At 36.0% G+C, this 24,354-nt stretch overlaps 1 protein-coding gene across 1 annotated transcript in view; it reads right to left on the reverse strand.

Annotated features, from left to right (window-relative positions):
• cfap221 (cilia and flagella associated protein 221) overlaps positions 1-24,354 on the reverse strand; it is a 212,724-nt gene that overhangs the window by 42,162 nt on the left and 146,208 nt on the right. Inside the window, exons 14-15 of the mRNA XM_073047564.1 lie at positions 15,816-15,905; positions 11,604-11,699 (exon numbers count right to left, since the gene is read on the reverse strand). Coding sequence (XP_072903665.1) covers positions 11,604-11,699; positions 15,816-15,905 — 186 coding nt within the window. The remainder of the gene's footprint in view (positions 1-11,603; positions 11,700-15,815; positions 15,906-24,354) is intronic.

Below are 24,354 nucleotides of genomic sequence, written 5' to 3' on the forward strand. Positions count from 1 at the left end.
TTAGGGGAATAAAAAGATAGATATAATGAGCAATTTCACAACTGAATGATCAGGGCAGGAGAGAGATTTAAATGATCTACAAAGAGTGACGATTAAGGTCCAGAATGACAAGGAGAAGGAAAACAATGAGATAAATCTTTTCATTAAGGTTAAACTTGGCACATATAAATATGAATTTACAGGAAGTATGGCATGACATTGACTCAGTATACTTCAAACTTAGGACAGCTGATCATCAGAACATTGCTGGTCTTCCACAAAGGGATGGCTCTGGAGTAACAGGAACCCAACATTTTAGGATACCACTTCAAGCTCCATGCAAGCCAAAGGCAATCGAGAAACAAAGAGAAAGAGCACCAAGATCTCCACCAGCTATTTTGGACAAGTTAGAGTGTAGGATGATCAAGGAAATTAAACTTGTGAGTCCAAAAGAGTAAGTGAATGGGAAAGAGGGAAAATGACTGAGAGAAATGAGTAGAATTAAAAGTTTTATTTTGTAATCAATTTATTTTAGTACCTCAGTAGATGAAGTGCAATAGTAATATTCCAGTCATGCCATGGGAGAGGAAGTTACTATTCCTGCCAGGAACATGCAAATAAAGAGCCACTACAAGCTTACAAGCAATTTAAAAATACCTTTGAATGATTTGCTCTCCATTCATGACATATGTATCTAATTCCATTACACTTAATCTCGAACACTTTGTTCTAAAATTCATTTGTATAGTTAAAAAGAGCCACCCATTTCACATCAATTCCAATGAAAGTCTCATATAAATCAAAAAAATTAATCACTGCCGAAGTCTAGAGTTTAATTTTGTAATTGAAAATAGGTTGAAATTTTCAGTTTTTTTCTTTATTTCACACTTTTTTTCCACATCTAATAACTATTTTGTTTAGTCTTGTCTTCTGAGAAAGTTATTCTAAATAACTGCAAATAAGTTGCCTATCTATTAAAACTCAGGAAACAATTGAGTCATTAGCTAATCATTATTTGTGCTTATGTTCAATATTTGTCATTTATTAAATAAGTGGGCTACATCAATCTACCAAATGGAAGATAAAGCACCTTCCTAGGCAAGTCACATGCCAGTGACTAGTGAAGTAGAGTTTTTCAGTAAAACAACCCAGATCTTTATAAAATAAGGCTATTCCCAGTTGTGTCCTCTAAATGATTAGGGAAAAGAGAAGTTAAGGAAAAGACAAATAAAGGAACTGAAACAGGAGAAGAAAATATGGCAATAATTAAAGATGAAATGTCTTCAAATTTATCAACGATCTCACGTAAACCTGACTGACTGCAACAAGGTTTAAAAATAAACAAGCTGGCTCCAGTAAAGCCTTGCCAAGGTTACAGAAGGTCAATGTAATGTATGTGGAATTTGATGTTCCTACATATGATACAGATACAAAATCTAAACTCAGTTCAAACGAGGCTAGAAATGGTCAGTTTAAGGTCAGGGAGCAGAATGACATTTGTGATGACCAGGTCCAGATGGTCTGCATCCTAGGGTACTAAGGGAGGTGGCCCTGGAAATTGCGGATGCATTGGTAATCATTTTCCAATGTTCCTTAGATTCAGGATCAGTACTGAGGATTGGAGAATGGCTAATGTTATCCCACTTTTTAAGAAAGGATGGAGGGAGAAAACAGAGAACTATCGACCTGTCAGCCTAACATCAGTAGTGGGGAAGATGCTAGAGTCCATTATTAAAGATGAAATAGTGGCATATCTAGATAGCAGTGATAGGATTGGGCCGAGCCAGCATGGATTTACCAAGGGTAAATCATGCTTGACTAATCTATTGGAGTTTTTCGAGGACGTAACCAGGAAGTTAAACAAGGGAGATCCAGTGGATGTAGTGTACCTCGATTTTCAGAAGGCATTTGATAAGGTCCCACATAGGAGATTGGTGGGTAAAATCAAAGCTCATGGCATTGGGGGGAAGACATTGACATGGATAGAAAACTGGTTGGCAGATAGAAAGCAAAGGGTAGCGGTGAATGGGTGTTTCTCGGAATGGCAGGTGGTGACTAGTGGGGTGCCACAGGGCTCGGTATTGGGACCACTGCTGTTTACGATTTACGTCAACGATTTAGATGAAGGCACTGAGATTAACATCAGCAAGTTTGCTGATGATACTAAGCTGGGTGGCAGTGTGACATGTGATGAGGATGTTAGGAGAATTCAGGGTGACTTGGATAGGCTGGGTGAGTGGGCAGATACTTGGCAGATGACATTTAATGTGAATAAGTGTGAGGTTATCCACTTTGGGAGTAAGAACAGGAAAGCAGATTATTATCTGAACAGTGTAAAGTTAGGTAAGAGAGAAATATAAAGAGATCTAGGAGTCCTTGTTCATCAGTCACTGAAGGTGAATGAGCAAGTGCAGCAGGCAGTGAAGAAGGCTAATGGAATGTTGGCCTTTATTACAAAGGGAATTGAGTACAAGAGCAAGGAAATCCTCTTGCATTTGTACAGGACCCTGGTGAGACCACACCTGGAATATTGTGTACAGTTTTGGTCTCCAGGCTTAAGGAAGGACATCCTGGCTGTAGAGGAAGTGCAGCGTAGATTCACAAGGTTAATTCCTGGGATGTCAGGACTGTCTTACGCAGAGAGGTTAGAGAGACTGGGCTTGTACACACTGGAATTAAGGAGATTGAGAGGGGATCTGATTACGACATATAAGATTATTAAGGGATTGGACAAGATAGAGGCAGGAAATACGTTCCAGATGCTGGGAGAGTCCAGTACCAGAGGGCATGGTTTGAGAATAAGGGCTAGGTCATTTAGGACAGAGTTAAGGAAAAACGTCTTCTCCCAGAGAGTTGTGGGGGTCTGGAATGCACTGCCTCAGAAGGCAGTGGAGGCCAATTCTCTGGATGCTTTCAAGAAGGAGCTAGATAGGTATCTTATGGATAGGGGAATCAAGGGATATGGGGACAAGGCAGGAGCCGGGTATTGATAGGAATTGATCAGCCATGATCTCAAAATGGTGGTGCAGGCTCGAAGGGCCGAATGGTCTACTTCTGCACCTATTGTCTATTGTAAACTAAATATGATGCCTTTTTTTTCTTCCTAGTGTTAATTTAACGTCTCCAGTCTTCCTGATTTTTAAATGAAGGAAATTCATGCTCAACCATGACTGGATACCAGCTAAAGTGTCTGGAAATCTTGAGCAATACACACAAAAGTGCTGGAGGAACTCAGCAGGTCAGGCAGCATCTACAGAAGAGAATAAAAAGTCACGTTTTGGGCCAAGGCCCTTCATCAGGAGTGGAAAGGAAAGGGGAATAAGCTAGAGTAAGAAACATGTGGAGGGGAAGAAGTGCAAGCTGGCAGGTGACAGGTGAGACCATTGAAGGGGAAAGTAGGTGGGATGAAGTAAGAAGCTAGGAGGTGATAAATGGAGAGGTAAAGGGCTGAAGAAGAAAGAATCTGATAGGAAAGAAAAGTAGCGCAGTGAAGGAATGCAAGGAGAAGGGGCACCAGAGGGAGAAGATGGGACCATGGAAGGAAGGGAAGGAAGAGAAACACCACTGGAAGGTGGGGAGAAGAGAAAGGGAGTTTGCTTGACTGAAAATTTGTCTAAATGTTTAGAAAAAGCAGAATATTCAAGTCACATTATTACAAAATAAAACTGGGATAAATTATATATATATTGAAAATCACATTATCTCTTTGGCTTATGTTGCTTTAGGGAAGCTGAGAGATAAATAGTTGAAGGGGGTCAATGAGAGATGCTTAGGGAGCACCAGAAGTGACAGTAATTACGCAGAAAGAAAAGCCATTGCAAATGATCCTTAGGATAGATCTGAATGATAATAATAAAACCTAAATGTCTGACTGAGATCCAATTCAATTGGATGCATATTGACAAAATTTAAGCATGGTGTGACTGAGTTAGAGGTTGCAGATGACTCAATCCTATAAGGTATGTAGGAGGACGTCACGTGATGATGTAGGATCGAGATGCAGATATCCAGCTCTCCCGTAAAAAAAACTAATAAATTAATGTTTAAGTGAATAAAAGTTAGTAAATATTTTCTAAAAACTATGTCTAAACTACTCAGGATTTTCCTTAGATATGCCTCCCAAACAGACAAAGAAGAAAACTTCTACTTTGAAGATACTACAAGTTGTGTCGTCCACCATGAAGCCTCGGACTCAAGTGCATCTTACCTCCGGCGACACAGAACAGAAATCGGCTGCAGCATCAACAGTCTCCAAGAAGGAACAACAGGAACTGTGCATGCGCGCAGAAAAGGACATGCGCAAACATGAGCAATTTGAACTACAAATCCCAGCTACGATTGGAAGTGGAAGTGAAAATGAACCTGAGGTGGATTCGGATTCTCTGGAACATACAGATGAAGATGAGGAGGTAAAAGAAGAACAACAGGAAGAGACTGGAGGTGAAAGATATTCTGGAGACATAAGAGAAGCTTTGGTGCAAATAATGCATGAATTAAAAGAATTTAAAAAATTAAAAATAATACAAGAAGATATTAAAAATAAGAAGGCTATGTCTGATAAAATGGTGAAAAAACAGGAGAAAATGGACAAGAAAGTTAAAAAGCTGGAAGAAATAACAGGAGACACTATTGATAGAGTGAATAAAATGGAAGATAATATTTCTGCCTGGACATCAGAAAGAAAACAACTTTTGGAAAAAATAGGCGTGCTTGAAAATTTTAGTAGACAAAATAATATTAAAATTGTTGGTCTTAAAGAAGGGATAGAGGGAGAGGATCCAATAAAGTTTTTTCAAAAATGGATCCCGGAAATTTTGGAAATGGAAGAGGGAACCCAGTTGATTGAAATCGAAAGGGTCCACAGAGCCTTAAGATCAAAACCCCAACCTGATCAAAACCCACGACCAATCTTGATAAAATGCTTAAGATATCAAGATAAAGAAAAGATCCTGAAGGCGGCTGCCCAATATGCCAGAAAGAAAAATGAGCCATTGATGATAGAAGGGAAAGCAGTTCTTTTCTATCCTGATATAAGTTATGACCTTTTGAAGAGAAAGAAGGAATTTAACCCAGCGAGAAAAGTTTTATGGGAAAAGGGTTATAAATTTATATTGCGCCACCCAGCAACACTGATAATTTTTTTGGATGACGGAAAAAGAAGATTTTTTACTGATCATCGGGATGCAGAGGAGTTTGCACAAGAACTCCCAAATATTCACTAGTCACAGTAAAGATTTAAAAGTGAAACAGATTAAAGATGAAGACAGGGACACTGAAGTGAGTTGATGGACATTAAAGACAGAAGAATATTTAAATATACTTTTAATTATATGATACAGAGGGAGAAAGGTAAAAATTTGAGAAATATTAATCGAGAGTAGTGATATTTTTTCTTATTTTATATATACTTTTTTCATGTTACGGGGGAGCTGGGGAAACTTTGGATCGATCGCTACAGAATTCACATGTGTAATCATGGCGTTTGCCATGACCTGCACAACGGAGGGGGGTAATGTTGTGTTTTTTTCATTCACAACATTAGCAGGGGTTTTTATTTTTGGTTTTTTTTCTTTATAATCTTTCTTTCTTTTATCTTTCTTTCTTTGCCTGGATGATTGGAGGGGAGACACATAGCAACATGGAGAATTTTAAAATAATTCCCCAAGGTACTATGAGAGTTGAAATATTATGTATTATTATAGACTGGAGTAACCCCGTTAAAAATAATGACTAATTTACTGAATTTTTAAAGTTTTAATGTTAATGGGCTTAATGGACCAGTGAAAAGAAAAAGAATTTTAACATACATTAAGAAAATGAAAATAGATATAGCTTTTATACAAGAAACACATTTAACAGAGATGGAACATCAGAAATTAAAGAGAGATTGGGTCGGAAATGTTATAGCAGCTTCATTTAATTCAAAAGCGAGGGGAGTTGCAATTTTGGTCAACAGAACTTTACCAATTAAAATACAAAATGTATTAATTGATTCTGCGGAAAGATATGTAATTATACATTGTCAAATCTTTTCAGAACTATGGACTCTTATGAATATTTATGCACCAAATGAAAACGATGTAAAATTTATACAGGAGGTTTTTTTGAATTTGGCTGACGCACACGATAAAATATTAATAGGTGGAGACTTCAACTTTTGTCTAGATCCAGTTTTAGGTAGGTCAACAAAGGTTGTTACAAAACCAAAAGTAGCAAAATTAACTTTATCATTGATGAAAGATTTAAATTTGATTGATATATGGAGAAGAATTAACCCAAGAGAAAGAGATTATTCATTTTATTCAAATAGACATAAAACTTATTCAAGGATAGATTTTTTCTTACTATCAGCGAATATTCAAGACAGAGTGAAAAATATGGAATATAAAGCAAGAATATTGTCAGATCATTCCCCCTTGATAATGATAATGATGGATAAGGAGGAATCAATCTACAGATGGAGATTTAATTCAATATTATTAAAACGTCAAAATTTTTGTGATTTTATGAAAAACATTGTTTTTTTTAGATACAAACTCACATTCAGTTGATGATAAATTTATATTATGGGAAGCGATGAAGGCATATTTGAGAGGCCAGATAATAAGTTATACTTCTAAAATTAAGAAGGAATATATGGTAGAAATAGATCAATTGGAAAAAGAGATTACAAAATTAGAAAAAGAATCTCAAAGATATATGACAGAAGAAAAACAAAGACAACTTGTTAACAAGAAACTACAATATAATATGCTTCAGACATACCGAACTGAAAAAGCAATTATGAGAACTAAACAGAGATATTATGAACTAGGTGAAAGATCACACAATATTCTTGCTTGGCAGTTAAAAACAGACCAGGTTTCCAAAACGATAAATGCAATTCGAACAAGTGTAAATAAAATTACTTATAAACCTTTAGAAATCAATGAAACTTTAAAAACTTTTTATTCTGAATTGTATCAATCAGAATCACAAAATGATATTGTTGAGATAGAAAGGTTTTTACCACAAATAACTCTCCCAAAATTGAATTTGGAAGAACAGAAGGGATTAGATGTGCCTTTTACATTAAAAGAGGTCGAAGAAGCTCTAGGATCACTTCAGAGTAACAAATCTCCAGGAGGAGATGGTTTTCTGCCTGAATTTTACAAAAGGTTTAAAGATTTATTAATTCCGCCTTTTATGGAGCTAATACACCAAGTGGAAAGAACGCGTAAACTTCCAGAATCTTTTGCGCGACAGCTATTTTAATAGTATTGCCAAAAAAAGACAGAGATCTTTTAAAACCAACATCATATAGACCTATTTCTTTGTTGAACACGGATTATAAAATAATAGCAAAGATTTTATCTAACAGATTATCTAAATACTTACCAAAATTAATACACATGGACCAAATGGGATTTATTAAAATTAGACAATCGGCAGATAATGTAACTCGGTTACTTAGCATAATTCATTTGGCACAAAAGAGGGAAGAAATTAGTGTAGCAGTTGCTTTGGATGCAGAAAAAGCATTTGATAGATTGGAAAGGGATTTTTTATTTAAGGTATTGGAAAAATATGGATTAGGAGTATCTTTTATAAAATGGATTAAAATCTTAAATACTAACCCCAAAGCTAAAGTGGTGACAAATGGCCAAATTTCAACATCATTTCAGTTAACAAGGTCAACTAGACAAGGTTGTCCATTATCACCTGCTTTATTTGTGTTGGTGATAGAACCATTACCTGAATTAATTAGAACTGACTCAGATATTATGGGTTTCAGAGTTAATCAGGAGGAATATAAGATTAACTTATTTGCTGACGATGTTCTGATTTATCTAACTAACCCATTACAATTGTTGCATAAATTATCTTCTAGATTGGAAGAATATGGGAAAATATCAGGGTACAAAATAAATTGGGATAAAAGTGAAATTCTATCCCTTACTAAAGGAGATTATAGTCAATGTTGATTAATAACTCAATTTAGATGGCCGATAAATGGTATAAAGTATTTAGGTATAAGAGTTGATAATGATATAAAGAATTTATATAAATTAAATTATTTGCCATTATTGAAAAAAATTCAAGAGGATCTTGATAAGTGGATGATGTTACCAATAACATTAATAGGTAGAGTCAATGCTGTAAAAATGAATATATTCCCTAGATTACAATATTTATTCCAAACATTACCAATACAATTACTGCAGAAATTTTTTCAAGAGTTAAATAAATATGTGAGGAAATTCCTTTGAAAAGGTAAGATGTCAAGAATATCGTTGGAAAAATTGACATGGAAATTTGACCTCGGAAGGTTACAATTACCAAATTTTAAGAATTATTACAAAGCAAATCAACTTAGATTTATTGCATCTTTTTTTGATGAAGATAAACCGGCATGGATTAGAATAGAATTAGAGAAAATATACCAGAAGGGTTTATATATAAATGGGAATCTAAATGGATACGGGAAAAGAAAGAATCTCCTATACTAAAACATTTGATTGACTTATGGAATAAGATAAATGTTGATGATGAGATAAAGAAATCTTTATTAGCAAAGAGACCATTAATTCAAAATAAACTTATCCCTTTTACAATGGATAATCAACTTTAATATAACTGGTTTCACAAAGGGATTAGATATATAGGAGACTGTTTTGAAGGAGGTATATTAATGTCATTTGACCAATTAAAGAATAAATATAAAATATCAAATAACACTCTTTTCTGTTATTTCCAATTAAGGGCTTATTTAAGAGATAAACTGGGTCAAACAATGTTATTGCTGAAACCTAATGAAATAGAAACTTTAATTCATAAAGGAAAAATTTAAAAAAATATTTCTGGTATGTATAATTTGATTCAAAAACAGGCAATTAAACAAGGAATTCATAAGTCAAGACAAAAATGGGAAACTGATTTGAATATTAAAATTGATGAAATAAGTTAGTCAAGATTATGTCTTGACAGTATGACAAATACGATAAATGTTCGACTAAGATTAGTACAATATAACTTTTTACATCAAATATATATTACACCACAAAAAATAAATAGATTAAACTCAAATTTATCTGATCAATGTTTTCGATGTAATCAAGAAGTTGGTACTTTATTGCACTCTACTTGGTCTTGTTCTAAAATTCAACCTTTTTGGACAAATTTAAGAGATTTATTGGAACAAATTATTGGAATACAACTTCCACACAATCCAGTATTATTTTTATTAGGCGATATTGAAGGGATAAAATCAAAATCCAAATTGAATAAATATCAGAAAGAATTCATAAAAATTGCATTGGCAGTAGCCAAAACAGCTATTGCAGTTACTTGGAAATTGAATTCATACTTAAGTATAGATCGTCGGAAGAATGAAATTTTTTGCTGCATTCCACTTGAAAAAATTACTTATAATTTAAGAGATAAATATGAAATATTTCTGAAAATTTGGTGCCCTTATTTACAAAAAATAGGATTAAATATATAGGTGCTCCGAAGATAAAATTATTGGTTATCTGGGGAAATAAATAAATATACATATTAAAGCTATTATGAACTCCATGGAGCATGTGGGGATCTTCCAAAATCCAGGCATTCTTTCTTTCTTTCTTTCTTTTTTTTTCTTTTTTTTTCTATAGGGATATGTTAGGGGGGAGGGGTTAAGGGGAGGGGGGAAGGGTCGATAATTTTCTCTTTTCTTTCCGTAACCTATTTGAAAATTTAATTTAAAAAATCAAAAAAAATCCTATAAGATATGTCAGTTGCAACATTATCGTGAGACTGGTGGCAGCCTGTTGGGACAGTTCAAACAAAGAAATCTGGATGAGGTGACTATGTACAGTGGCATGGAAAAGTTTGGGCACCCCTGGTCACAATTTCTGTTACTGTGAATAGTTAAGTGAGTAGAAGATGAACTGATCTCCAAAAATCATAAAGTTAAAGATGAAACATTCTTTTCAACATTTTAAGAAAGATTAGTGTATTATTTTTGTTTTGTACAATTTTAGAGTGGGGGAAAAAATGGAAAGGAGCACCATGCAAGAGTTTGGGCACCCCAAGAGATTTGAGCTCTCAGATAACTTTTACCAAGGTCTCAGACCGTAATTAGCTTGTTAGGGCTATGGCTTGTTCACAGTCATTGTTAGGAAAGGCCAGGTGATGCCAATTTCAAAGCTTTATAAATACAGTGATTCCTCAAACCTGTCCCAACAATCAGCAGCCATGGGCTCCTCTAAGCAGCTGCCTAGCACTCTGAAAATTAAAACAAATGATGCCCACAAAGCAGGAGAAGGCAAAGTGTTTTCAGGTAGCCATTTCCCCAGTTCGTAATGTAATTAAGAAATGGCAGTTAATAGGAACAGTGGAGGTCAAGTTGAGGTCTGGAAGACCAGGAAAACCTTCTGAGAAAACTGCTTGGAGGATTGCTAGAAACCCCCATTTGACTGCAAAAGACCTTCAGGAAGATTTAGCAGACTCTGGAGTGGTGATGCACTGTTCTACTGTGCAGTGGCACCTGCACAAATATGACCTTCATCAGAAGAAAACCTTTCCTGCATCCTCACCACAAAATTCAGTGTCAGAAGTCTGCAAAGGAACATCTAAACAAGCCTGATGCATTTTGGAAACAAATCCTGTGAACTGATGAAATTAAAATAGAACTTTTTGGCCGCAATGAGCCAAAAAGGTATGTTTGGAGAGAAAAGGGTGCAGAATTTCATGAAAAAAATGCCTCTCCAACTGTTAATGCCAGGGGTGGATGCTTTGGGCTTGTGCTGCAGCCAGTGGCACGGGGAACATTTCTCTGGTAGAGGGAAGAATGAATTCAATTAAATACCAGCAAATTCTAGAAGCAAATATCACACTGTCTGTAAAAAAGCTGAAGATGAAAAGAGGATGGCTTCTACAACAGGATAATGATCCTAAACACACCTCAAAATCCACAATGGACTACCTCAAGAGGCGCAAGCTGAAGGTTTTGCCATGGCCCTCACAGACCCCCGACCTAAACACCATCGAAAATCTGTGGATAGACCTCAAAAGAGCAGTGCATGCAAGATGGCCCAAGAATCTCACAGAACTAGAAGCCTTTTGCAAGGAAGAATGGGTGAAAATCCCCCAAACAAGAATTGAAAGACACTTAGCTAGCTACAGAAAGTGTTTACAAGCTGTGATACTTGCCAAAGGGGGTGTTACTAAGTACTGACCATGCAGGGTGCCCAAACTTTTGCTTTGGGCCCTTTTCCTATTTTGTTATTTTGAAACTGTAAAAGATGGAAATAAAAAAAGTAATCTTGCTTAAAATATTAAAGACATAACTTTATACTTTTTGGAAATCGGGTTATCTTTTACTTGCTTAGCTATTCACAGTAACAGAAATTTTGACCAGGGTGCCCAGACTTCTGCATGTCACTGTATAAATGTCATATTCAAGAAGAGGAAAGGAAAATTGTAAGAAGTACTGGGGTGGAAGGGTCAACAGGTTTTTAAGATAAAAGGAGTTATCCTTGAAATTACAAGAAACTTTTACATTTTTAGAACTCCTGCCTTACACAATTGCCCAACAAAACTGCAAGACAAATTTGTAAAGATCAAGACAAGAAGAGAAAGCTACTATGATCAATTTGTACCTTTCTTGCAGCTAGCTGAAAATGTCTGAGAACTCTATGACGAACTTCCCAGGGATCATTTGAATAGGGATCAAATTCTGGGACGCAGCTTGGAAACTAAAATGCATAAAACAAAATCTCAATGATTGTATGTTAACAATTTTCAGATGTGATGTAACAATCAAGTTGATTCATTTATGAAATGTAATTTATATACCCTACCCTTACTCAAAATTTTTCACAATTTTTGTTAACATTGTAAAAGATTGTGTAAAATACTTTTTCATAACTATATGATTTGCCTTTTGCAGAACATTTTATAAGAAACAATTATTCATTAGAAAATAAGTTAGATATAATAATTACTAATTAAATACAAAAGCAAAATCTATAATAAAACAGAATTATTAAAATGTTACCAATAAAACAGAAAATGAGTATGTGAGAGCATGGAGAATAGATATAGAGTTTATCAGAGATCCTGCTGCAAAGTTGCTGATCTAAAAAGTTTATGTTTCTTTCTTTTGCTACAGGTGATGTCTGAACAGCCAATTTATTTCTGCCAGTTTCTGGTTTCAATAATTAAAAACATGTTATTAATAAAGAAAATAAATCACATCATTTCTATTTCCTTTCAACCAAATGTTATTGTTTTTAACTGACAGCACATTCCTTGAATTCTACTATTGGTGTTAGACAGCTGTCAGCAGGCTTTCCTAAGGCAGCCTCTACTGTTCAGCTACTAAATTTCCATATGGGTATTCCTCTGTTTCTGAATACTTGAGTCATGAACTTTTGCTATAATGCAACTCACTCTTCAGAATGTAGCAATGAGTCCATAGTTAGCTAATTTGGCAGAAAATATTGTTTGCATTCCCAACACTGGACTCAGGGCACAGTCATGGGAGACTACCAAGCAGACGAAAAAAATAATTCAGGACACGTTCAAACTTTGCTGCACTTGTCATCCAAGGATACTGGAGAATAATCTCGACCACAAGCTGTTGGTATTATCAGTGACTTTACAATGTTGAACTCCTTTCACACCTCCTCAGCAAATGAAGCATCTCATGCTTGCAAACCTCAAAGTCTCAACCACATTCAGGCATGGGCTCATACGTAGCAAGTAAGTTCATGCCACAACAGTGTCCCACAACGTCCATCCTCCAACAGAATGACATCACAGAACTGATGTAAAACAGCATTGTTATACTGGGTCATCAGCCATCAACAAACTGTGAGTGGGTGGGGGGCCTGCCATAGCAAACCAAAATCTCAAATGAACTAGGGATATACACTAAGCGGCCACTTTCTTAGGTACCTCCTGTACCTAATATGGTGGCCACTGAGTGTATGTTCGTGATCTTCTGCTGCTGTAGCCTATCCTCTTCAAGGTTCCACGTGTTGTGCATTCAGAGATGCTCTACTGCACACCAGTGTTCTAATGTGTGGTTATTTAAGTTACTGTCTACCATTGGGATCAACAGTCTGGTACCAAAAATCATACCATGTTCAGACTCACCCAGATCACATCCGTTTCCCATTCTGATGTTTGGTCTGAACAACAACATGATCTTGACCATGTCTGCATGCTGTTTGCATTGAGTTGATGCCATGTGATTGATTGATTGATCAGATATTTGCACAAATGAGATATACAGGTGTACCTAATAAATTGGCCACTAAGTGTATCTCATAAATACTGTGGCCACGCAGGCTGGGTATCCTGCTGCTAGTAACTCACCTCCATGTATCCAAAAGCCTTTCTATAATATACAAGACATGAATCACGAGCGTGTGGACTGCTCTCCACTCACCTTAATGTGCAGCTTCAATAACACTCAAGATCTTTGAAGCTCTCCCAAAAATAAAGTAGCCCACTTGATTAGTTTCACATCTACCAATGCACATGGCTGTCATATGAGCCAGCAATAAAATACACTGTAGTTGCTCACTTACAGTATTCAGAAAGCTCCTCCTAAATCTTTGATCTTTACTATTAAGATGGTTATCAAATGTATAGCATCTACATGTTCCCCTCCAATTTGCACAGTCATTCTGCCCTGGAACTTGGTTGTCACTTCTTCATTGCTGCTATGACTAATCCTGGAATTTACAAGCCAACAGTACTCTGGGAGTTTCTCCTCCAGGAGGTTGTTATGGTTTTAGAAAGTGGCTTGCCATCAGCTACAGCAATAAGGAGTGTACAATGAATAGCGGCATTGCCAACAATGCCCATATAAAGAGAAGTGTATAAAATAAGTAAGCTCAGTGAGCTGTGGTGATCTAACGGGCTGAAACTCAGTCCAAAGCACACTAGTGATACCTATTCAGTTAACTGTCATCGGTACAATGGATGCAAAGTTCAAAATGGCCACATGTTCCAGTGGGGTCTTACTTAAACAGTCTCAAGGTTAAGAAAAGAAAAGCAACAGTAATAAGTAAAGACCAGGTGGATAACTCAAGGTACATTGGTATAGCATGTTCAGCATTAATGCTTCAAAGTCAGTACCATTGACATAACAGGGTACACTGATTATATATGAAATTCCATTCCATGTTACATAACAGGGTACACTGATTATATATGAAATTCCATTCTATTGGCATAACATTCGTATGTAAACAGATGCAAGCCTGAGACCAATCCAATAGGTGCACAATCCAAACTGTGCAAATACAAAAAGTAAATAATAATTATAAATAAATAAGCAATAAATATCATGAACATGAGATGACGAGTCCTTGAAAACTAGTCCATACGTTGTGGGAACATTTCAATGATGGAGCAAGTGAAGTTGAGTGAAGTTATCACCCTTTGGTTCAAGAGCTTGATGGTTGAGAGGTAATGACTGTTCCTGAGCCTGGTGGTGAGAGTCCTGAGGCTCCTGTACCTTTTTCCAGATGACAGCAGCAAGAAGAGAGCATTCCTGTGTGGTAGGGGTCCCTGATGATGGATGCTGCTTTTTATGACAGCATTTCATGTACATGTGCTCAATGGTTGGGAGAGTTTTATCCATGATGGACTGGGCCGTATCCACTGCTTTTTGCAGGAGTTTCTTTTCATCATAAGGTCAGAAATGTGAATGTTCGCTGGTGATTGTATTTTAACCAGTCTAAACTCATGTGGGGAAGACATAGGCAATTTTCAAGCATAAACTGAAAAAGGCAAATTATGTTTAAGGCACAAAGCTACCATGAAATTACCACCTCCACAGGCCTCAATATTTTTTCTTCACTTTCAATAGCATTGATTCCCTACCATCAACATGTTGGGAGTCATCGTTGACGAGAAACCCAAATGGACGAGCCACATAAGTACTACGGCCTACAAGGACAAGTCCAAGGCTCAGTACTCTTATTCCATTGACTCACTCGTTAAGCCTTTCCACCATTCTTGAGTCTTTTCACACCAAAGTCTTTCTATTATTTAAAAAGTACAAGAGAGTAGTGACATCTCTCAAGAAGCCTGCTTAAAAACCTACCATCCACCTGCCTAAACATTTATTCCTCAACTATCTGCATATAGAAACTGGATCAAAATACACCATGGTTAATAATCTATTTAACTCGTAAGCACCTTTCTTAATTGTAACTTCTAAGGAAGAGGGCTTTGGGGCAAAGGGATCATTACTTAGTTTCCCCTTCTAAGTGCCCATCATTCTAAGTTGGAAATATATACTTGCTCTTTCATTACCACCAGGTTTAAATCCTTGAGCTCATTTACTCAACAACACTTTGGGAATACCTGCATCAGATGAAATGCCACAGTTCAGGAATCCCAATGGCTTTCCAAGGTTTAATAGGATGAAATAAAAATGTTAGCCTTGATAGTGATGCACATATCCTATAAAATGACTAAAAATTAATTAAAAAACCCCTTTAATACTATTCTGTTATCTTAGATTCCCCTAATAATTTACCATATTTAATGGATTTATATTTCTGTGTTTTCACAGTAGCACAAAACTAATTTACATTTTATTTTGATTGTTTTTTAAATTAAGCTGTACCACATGCATTGTAATATCTGATTTGCACAAATTGGAGTAACACCACAATCTTGTTGTCTTGAGCAATGACAATAAAGTTCTATTCTATTGTACAGAGTATATTTGGGTATTAATTTTTATTCCTGAAAAAGCCATTCTATTTATCTACTGGAAAAATACAGTTATAACTGAAAATTGTAGAAATATGTCAAACAATGTAAGCAAAGAAAACATATTTAACCTGTCCAGCGGTTCGGAGGACGCGAGTCAAAGAAGTCTTTGTTTCCCGTCTTTGGCATTCCTTTTGTGGTACATGGACATCCAGGTAAACCTATTAAGTAAAAATGTCAATGCAGAGTCTAAGCACATGCACCATCAAGAAAGAAATCTATGCTTCCAATTAATACTGAAAGGAATCATTGCACTGATCAATATCAATGCATTTAAAACAGCGGCTCCCAGCCTTTTTTATGCCATTATGCCATGGACCAATGCCATTAAGAAAGAAGTTTGTGGGCTGGTAACCCCTGATCTAAACGAAATTCATTGTTCATGATCTAGCGCATGGAATAAGAAACATGTTAGGAAAATTTCTCTACATGCCACTGTGACTGAAGTTATTTTAAATAGGATTTGGTTTTCCTTACAATGGCACATGAAGATCAATCTACCAATGAGTAAGACAACATTGTAGCTCTTAGGTTGACATAACATCACTTCTCCCTTCTAGAACTGTTTCTCAAAGTAGTCCTTCTATAATACAAGTATTAAATAGACTTAATGAGTCATTTATAAAATATAATTCTTTTTTTCTATTAAAATTGAGTTTTCACTCTCTTCATGCCAACAATCATTGGGGTAACGGAGGCACAAGAGATTGCAGATCACTGAAGAAAGATATGAAAGCTTTTAGTATCTGTTGTTCTGCCTGTTGAAAAATATTTTGATAGTGTATGTACAGGAGGATTAACTTGCTGCAATCTGAAGACTGATCAGATCCTGCCTGCATCCTTGTGTATATCCTGTCAGCAAAAGTCACCACTTATATTAGGAACAAGATAAAGAAGCTTTGTTTTCACAACCTATCCTGGAGGAAGCAAGATAAACTGTAATAAAGCTACTATTAATGCAGTTACATATCTAATTCAAGGGAAAACAAATTAAAATTATGAATTTCGAGTATTTGGTGCTTTAATAGGGTTTGGAACACAATGTGGCTAAAATGTGCAGCTATCGACTTGGGCAGAAAATACCAAGATATTAAATTAAGTGATGAGTGATTGGAAAATGTTGAAGTTCAATGAGACTGGATGGTTTTTTATTTATAAGGCATGCAAATTAAGATGCAGATGCAGAAGGCCATTAAGAAATAAATGCTTGATCTTTGCTACAAGAAGGGGAATGATTTAAATACAAGAAAATACATGAGTAAAAATGCCTTATTACAATTTTATAGGGCCTTAGTGAAATTACAGGAGGAGTACTAGGTGCATTCCTCCAGAAAGAATATGCCATATTGGTTCCTAGGGTGGCAGGACTGTTATTTGACAGAGATTGAGTAGACTAGATCCCTAGGTCACTACAGTTAAGAACTCAAAGTACTGCAGGTCTACACCATCAATGAGTTGCTTGTTGGTGGAGATAATAAAGAAGCTGAGCAACATGCTGCTGTTTGAGTCGATGGAGGCTTACAGTCCAATAGCGAGTGCCCATCATGGTCACTTTCCTTGTGATTGCAAAATCCCTTTGGACATTGTTAATCTTGTACACTGCAAGTTTGATTCGCTGATTTATTGGATATGAGCGGGGTAGACTGATGGGGCCTAGTCCTTGGTTGTAGCGAGGACTAAGCCTAAAGCCACAGTGTCTCCTGTTTGCAGCTGCGCTGAGTAAGGGGACAAAGTAGTTGCGTTTCACCGGGGCCAGGTGGTGCGGTATCCAAATAGAGTCAGAGCTACCCTTCAGAGTTTCACCTGGCAGAAGACAAGCTCTGTTGTGGCCAACTGCAGATTTTTTAGGGCACTCAATAGACTTGGGCCACAAGCTGCAGGGATGCTTGCTTTTCAGCTGCTGGAGGTGAGGCGTCCGAGCCATTGTGCTCTGCCAGGGCAGCGTAGGGCAGTAATGGTGACTGAAGATTTAAAATATACCCACGCACATATATATATATATATATATATATACACACACACACACACACACACACATATTCTGCATTATTGTATTTTTACTGCCATTTAATATGGGTTTGCTGACTTGTATGCATCAAGCCACGGAGCCATGGGGGGTGGGTTATTATATGATTGTAATCTTGTGTGTGACTGTTGGCAATGTGTCTTTGCACCTTGATCCCGCAGAAACACTGTCATGTTTGGCTGTATTCATCAATCTTATTCATATATGGTTAAATGACAATTAAACTTCAATTGAATTGAATTGAAATTTCTTGAAGGTGGCAAGGGAGGTTTGGTCATTTTATTGCACTTACAAATAAGATGAATTTTAGAGGAATCAGGAGATGGTCTTAAGATAATTATCCACCATGCCCTCACTAAATAACCAAGCACTACTCTATAAATACTCACCCTGACTCATCATGTAGTCCAAAGGAACTAGAATGCAAAATAATTCTTAAGTTCTGACAATGTACAGGACTTCAAACCAATCAATATGACTCTTAACTGCTTTCACAGATGAGAGAAATTAGGAATGGAACAATGATTGCTGGCAATGAAGAAATGTCCACTCCAATGAATAGGTAAAAATATTACACTATTCAACTTAATCAATTATTTCATTCAATGCAAAATGACACCTCTGTTGAGACAGTAATTTATGTGTACTGCTTTATTATGACCTATTTGTATTTATTTGCCTGCATTTTACTTTTACTTTTGCTTTATTTATCTGTTGGTCTCCAATTACTGGAATCATCGAGGTTGCCATTTCCCAACCCATTAAGTCTGCAATTACCAAGTGGCTACAAGTTCCACAAAACTGTGTCTGACATGGTCAGCCTAGCTCTGTGCAGTCCCAGTGGGAATGGCATCAAACGGTAGGTACTGAGAAAGCTCTGCTGATAGAAACACTTTGACAATTGCTTAAACAACACTCTCAGTAGTCAAAGCTTTAAGCAATTTGAATGACTGCAACTGTCTTTGACAGACAAAAACATTAGATTGTTACAGATTACACATGCCATAAAATAATTGAAAATGTGAAAAATTATAAAAAGTAAAAAGAACCTTAAATATTTAAAACACAAGAAAGCATAAATTAGTTGTATTAATTTTTGAAATATAACTAACACCAACGATATAAATTATCTGAAGCTTACAACTTTTTCTACATAGCAACATGTCTCCACTGAAAAGGATAGGCTGCTGGATGACCAATTTCCAGCATTACTGCTAGAAAACAACAAGATGCTGCCAAAGCATTCCATGTGGAACTGTTGTTATTTCCCAAGAAGATCTTGGCCATTACTTTAACTCAGTTTTTTGTTTTTCTTCATCAATAAGTACCTTGGGATTTCGAACCAAATGGAACCACTAAAATGAGTGGATGAGAACTTGTCTGTACAACTTATCTAAATGTCAAGACCTTCAAAGAAACTGCACTTACCAAACTCCATATTAAGTAATGGGACACATTGTGTACAGAAGTTCGCAAATGGGGTTAAAACATAACCCTTTTGATTCAGAAGTTCTATTGCTACCAAATGCGCTAGAAAAGAGCAATAATTTATAGATGGAACATACAAATTAATTTGTGAAGATAAGGCAAATGAATATATTTTCCAGAGTGTTGAAACAGGAGCTCCTGCAGTTAGAGAGCATTTTTGGAGAATTTTTATAACCATTTACAGTACTGTGCAAAAGTTTTAGGCACATAGTTAGCTAGATTGTCTAAGACTTTTACACAGTACTATATTTGTTGATGTAGAGCAGAGAGCAAGTTTGTAAATCTGGTAGGAGTAAAAGACATTGGGAATGGCAAGGGTGGAGCACTGCAGGAGGGGTATGGGACAACTGGCAGAGGAGTGCCAGGAGTGGGGTGTGGCATAGGTGCAGACACACCTAGCCCTGAGACACCAGACAAGGTCATTTCATTCCTAAGAGTTGGATTATAGATCATTACAGAATGTCTTTCTGGTGCTTCCCACTCCCTCCCCTCTTCCCAACCGTGCCCACCCTCTCCCTGCTCCCTTTGCACTCGCAGTCCACAATAGAGACCGATATCCAAATCAAGTTTATCATCACGCACATGTGTTATGAAATTTGGTTTTGATTTGTAGCGTCACTACAGTGCAATATGTAAAATCACTACAATACTGTGAAAAAGTCTTAGGCACCCTAGCTATACGTATGTGCCTAAGATTTTTGCACAATACTGTACAGAAAATTTGAGACAAACTTTACTGAAAATATTCCCTGACTCTACATCTTCTTATGGATTACAGCTCCAATTATTTTCAGATGTTGTATGAAAATGAAATGAAAATTCAGATTTCATATCAACTGGATTTATAATTCATTTTTGCACATCATTTCTGGCACCAATTTTTATCTTTCGATAACTTCCGAGTAAAGGAAAGGCAAAAATGTAGTCCCAATCACATAATTTTAGCCATTTCATGCACATCTGAAATAAGCAGTTATCTGTCCATGTACATATTTCAGGGCTCATTTATCTCATCTGCTGCAATAATGACCTTCCTAAATTAGCACATCACAGATGGATTTCATTGCTTTGTACACTGACAAACCACAACTTCATAAAACAGGGTCAAAGTGACTTTTTGTATAAAAAGGATAAAGGAAGCTGTACTTAATCCACATTAAAGGAACCTAAAGTTCAAGATAATCTTTCTAGTCTGTTCTTGCTTTCCTGGAATTTGCTCTACTGAAGTTAGATCTTTTTCTATGTAAGTGAACTGAAACGTTACTTAATTTATGTGTTTTAAGTACTTATCAAATGAGGCATTTTGGTGTTAAACATTCTTCCACTCTTAATATACAGTATTAAATACCGAATGTTACAAATCAACAGAAAACTCCCATGCAGTTTTGAATCATGCAGTACTCCATTAGTATGGTTTTGTCCCATCCTTAAAGCAACAGCTGTACTACCCTCATTTTAATTTTACACACTACATTCAAATCCGCTGTTGGAATTAATCTACCATTTAATAATACTAATAGCTAGCAAAGAAAAGAAAAATTTACTCTGGTTTGTTCCAATGTGACACTGCGTTCAAACTCAAAACTATATTTTTTATAATTTCTTTCTTCCCACAATATTTCCACTCCTTGCCCTTCCCCTGCATCATTAGCTATGCTGTGTGTGACTGCAGCCGAAATGAAATTTGGGCTCGATGTCTGCTGCAGTCCATCATTAAAATGAGATTTCTAAAGCTTCTTTCATTATAAGATTGTATAGTAAATAGACATGTGTTTTAGGATTTTTAGAAATTTGAACTAATGATTTTTATAGTATATTTTGTTAGTGCTGTCAAGCCAAGTTACATATGCTTTAATTTCCATCTTTTCATCATGTCTACCATTGGCAGGAGTTCCCAACCTTTTTTATGCCATGGACCTCAACCATTAACTGAGGCATCTGTGGATCCCAGGTTGGAAACCCCAGCTTTTGATGGCAGACATGATGAAAAGTTGGAAATTAAAGCATTTGGTACAGAATTAGTAGACAAAACCAACTATGATGTCACAGATGTCTTTGCTACTGGAAGATTCACCTAAATCAGGGGTGTCAAACTCATTTTAGGTCACGGGCCGGATTGAGCAAAATGCAGCTTCATGCGGGCCGGATCAGTCGGACGCGTGCGAACGCAGCTTTCATTGCCTCCGTTTTTTCAGCCTGCTCTCATGTGTCTCAGTCTCTGCTATAACTACAAAGTGTTTCACTTTACAAATTCCATTTCTTATGAAGAAGACTGCCGAATAAACACTAAAAACCCTGAAAACCTGGTACCTGAATATACTCAGCATTAGCTATATCATATGCCATAGGCGCTTCGATTACTGGGGCCAGCTTTAATAGTAATTAGATATTATCTCGCGGGCCAAAGATAATTCCACCGCGGGCTGGATTTGGCCCGTGGGCCTTGAGTTTGACATATATGACCTAAATCATTAATTCATCCTCCAAACTTGAAGACTTTTCTGTTCCAGTGTTTTACTTTCTTGCTATGTTCCTTCTTCTGGTCAAGTCTCAATGTAAGGTATAGCACAAAGAAGACTTAGATCCACTTCTCCCTTTTGTCCACGAAGGAACAATTATTAAAAAACAGGGGTGCATCATATCTTCTGTGTTTCATCATGGCTTTCAGGAAAATTCCAAGACCTTTAGAGCAGGGTTCCCAATCTTTTTTATGCCATGGCCCATTAAGCAAGGCGCCTGAGGAGCCCAGGTTGAAAACCCTCACTTGAATATAATCATCATCATTTCCATCCACAAAATAACTTGCTTGAAAAGATGCAGGCTTGATTTTAGTGACTGACATCAGCTTTACCTTGTTACTACTCATGAAATAACAGCCCATAAATATCTGTCAATACGATAAACAGCTTGGTTAGTGTTGGCTCGATAGTGCCATCAAAATAATGCACTGGGAACTTAAGTGAGTTTTATCAGAATTTAGCAGGTTCACTGTACAATCTATTTCAACAACATATTTTCTTGCCATTTATGGCAATGAGTTCCACAGATTCACCATCCTCTGGCTAAAGAACTTCCTCTTCATCTGTTTTAAAGGGACACTTTTCTATTCCGAGATTGTGAAGCCACAATTGGAAACATCTTCTTCATGTCCACTTTATCCAGGCCTTTTCTTTCATTCTTTCTTTTTTTTTCAAATCAAATACACAGGTACATCGAAGTAACAACACTTACAATGCCTCAAAACAAATTATTCTTAAAGATTGAAAATTTTTGTGATAAAATAAAACCCCTACTAAGCAAGAAAAGTGAGAAAAAAAAAAGAACCCATTGAGGGCACAACGCCGGAGCCATGCATCATATAGAAAGCTTCTAAAAATAAACATCAGACTGCCAACAAGAAGAAAAAGTATATCAAAACAAAATTTACACTTAGATCGTAGGGGAAATCTATCAGTTAACTGAAATGATAGTAACGAGCAAATGAGCCCCATCTCTTCTCAAAATCAAATGAAGGTTCAAAGGTTCGGCTTCTAATTTTCTCCAAATTGAGACACAGCATCACTTGAGAGAACCATTGTGACAAAGTAGGAGCTGATATATCCTTCCATTTCAACAAAATGGCCCTCCTAGCTATCAATGTAACAAACACAATAACATGTTGGTCGGACAGAGAAATACCATGAATATTTTGAGGAATTATTCCAAAAAGTACAGTCAATTTATTAGGTTGTAAATTGATTCTAAGTGCTTTAGGAATTTCGAAAAGACTGACTTCCAGAATGGTTTTAATATAGAACATGACCAGAACATATGTGTCAGTGTAGCTATCTCAGTTTTACATCTATCACAATACTTGTCAACATTAGGAATTATTTTAGAAAGTCTCTCTTTTGTCCAATGGTAATGATGTACAATCTTAAATTGAATCAGTGAATGACGAGCACAGACTGAAGAAGAGTTAACCAACTTCAGAATCTGCGTCCAATCCTCACATATAAAAGTCAAATTGAGTTCTTGCTCCCAATCCTGTTTAATCTTAAGGACGCTTATCCCATTGTAATAATAAATTATAAATTCTTCCAATAGAACCTTTCATCAAGGGGTTCATATTCATAATAGTATCTAAAAAGTCAGCCTCCAATATATAAGGAAAATTACTTAAATATTTTTGTAAAAAATGTCTAACTTGAAGATATTGTAAAAAAATATGAATATGAAAGAGAATATTTATTGATTAATTGTTCAAAAGACATCAATCTGCCTTCTTTAAATAAGTCCAAAAAAGATTTAATACCTTTATTTTTCCAAAGTAAAAAAAATTGGATCACTCCAGGAAGGTTTAAGAAAGTAATTACGATAAATTATATTACAAAGTTTACATTTTTTAAGATTAAAAAAATTGCAGAACTGGAGCCAAATTTGTAAAGAATGCTTAACCACAGGATATAAATTTAAATTAGCAACTTTAGCTAATTGTATAGGTAGAACAACTCCTAATAAAAAAGTTAAATAAAACTGTTTCACAGCTCTCAGTTCCAGGTCTACCCGGATTGGCCGGTCATTCCTATCACCCCAATATAACCAAAAGGACATGTATTGCAAATTAACAGCCCAATAATAGATTCTTAGATTAGGCAAAGCGAGACCTCCGTCCTTTTTCAACTTTTGTAAATGATTTTTACTGAACCTTGGTCTTTTATTATCCCAAATAAAAGACAGAATAATAGAGTCAATCCGATCAAAAAACTTCTTCGTCAAGAAAAACTGGAATATTCTGAAATAAATATAAAAATTTTGGTAAAATCATCATTTTAACTATATGAATACGACCAACAAGTGAAAGTGTAAGTGGGCTCCATCTACTAAATGAGTACTTCATAGAGTCCACTAAAGGAGGAAAGTTAGCTTTATAAAGATCCTTATTTTTTTTGGAATTCTGACACCTAAATATCTAAAAGAATCTGTAACTTTGAAAGGGATATTATCATATATAGAGCCAAATTCATTTAAAGGAAGTAATTCACTTTTACTAAAATTTATTTTATATCCTGAAAAATCTCCAAATTTGTCAAATAATTTTAGCAAAGCAGGAATAG

The sequence above is a fragment of the Hemitrygon akajei genome, chromosome 5 (genome assembly GCF_048418815.1).
Source record: "Hemitrygon akajei chromosome 5, sHemAka1.3, whole genome shotgun sequence".
Taxonomy (NCBI): Eukaryota; Metazoa; Chordata; class Chondrichthyes; order Myliobatiformes; family Dasyatidae; genus Hemitrygon; species Hemitrygon akajei.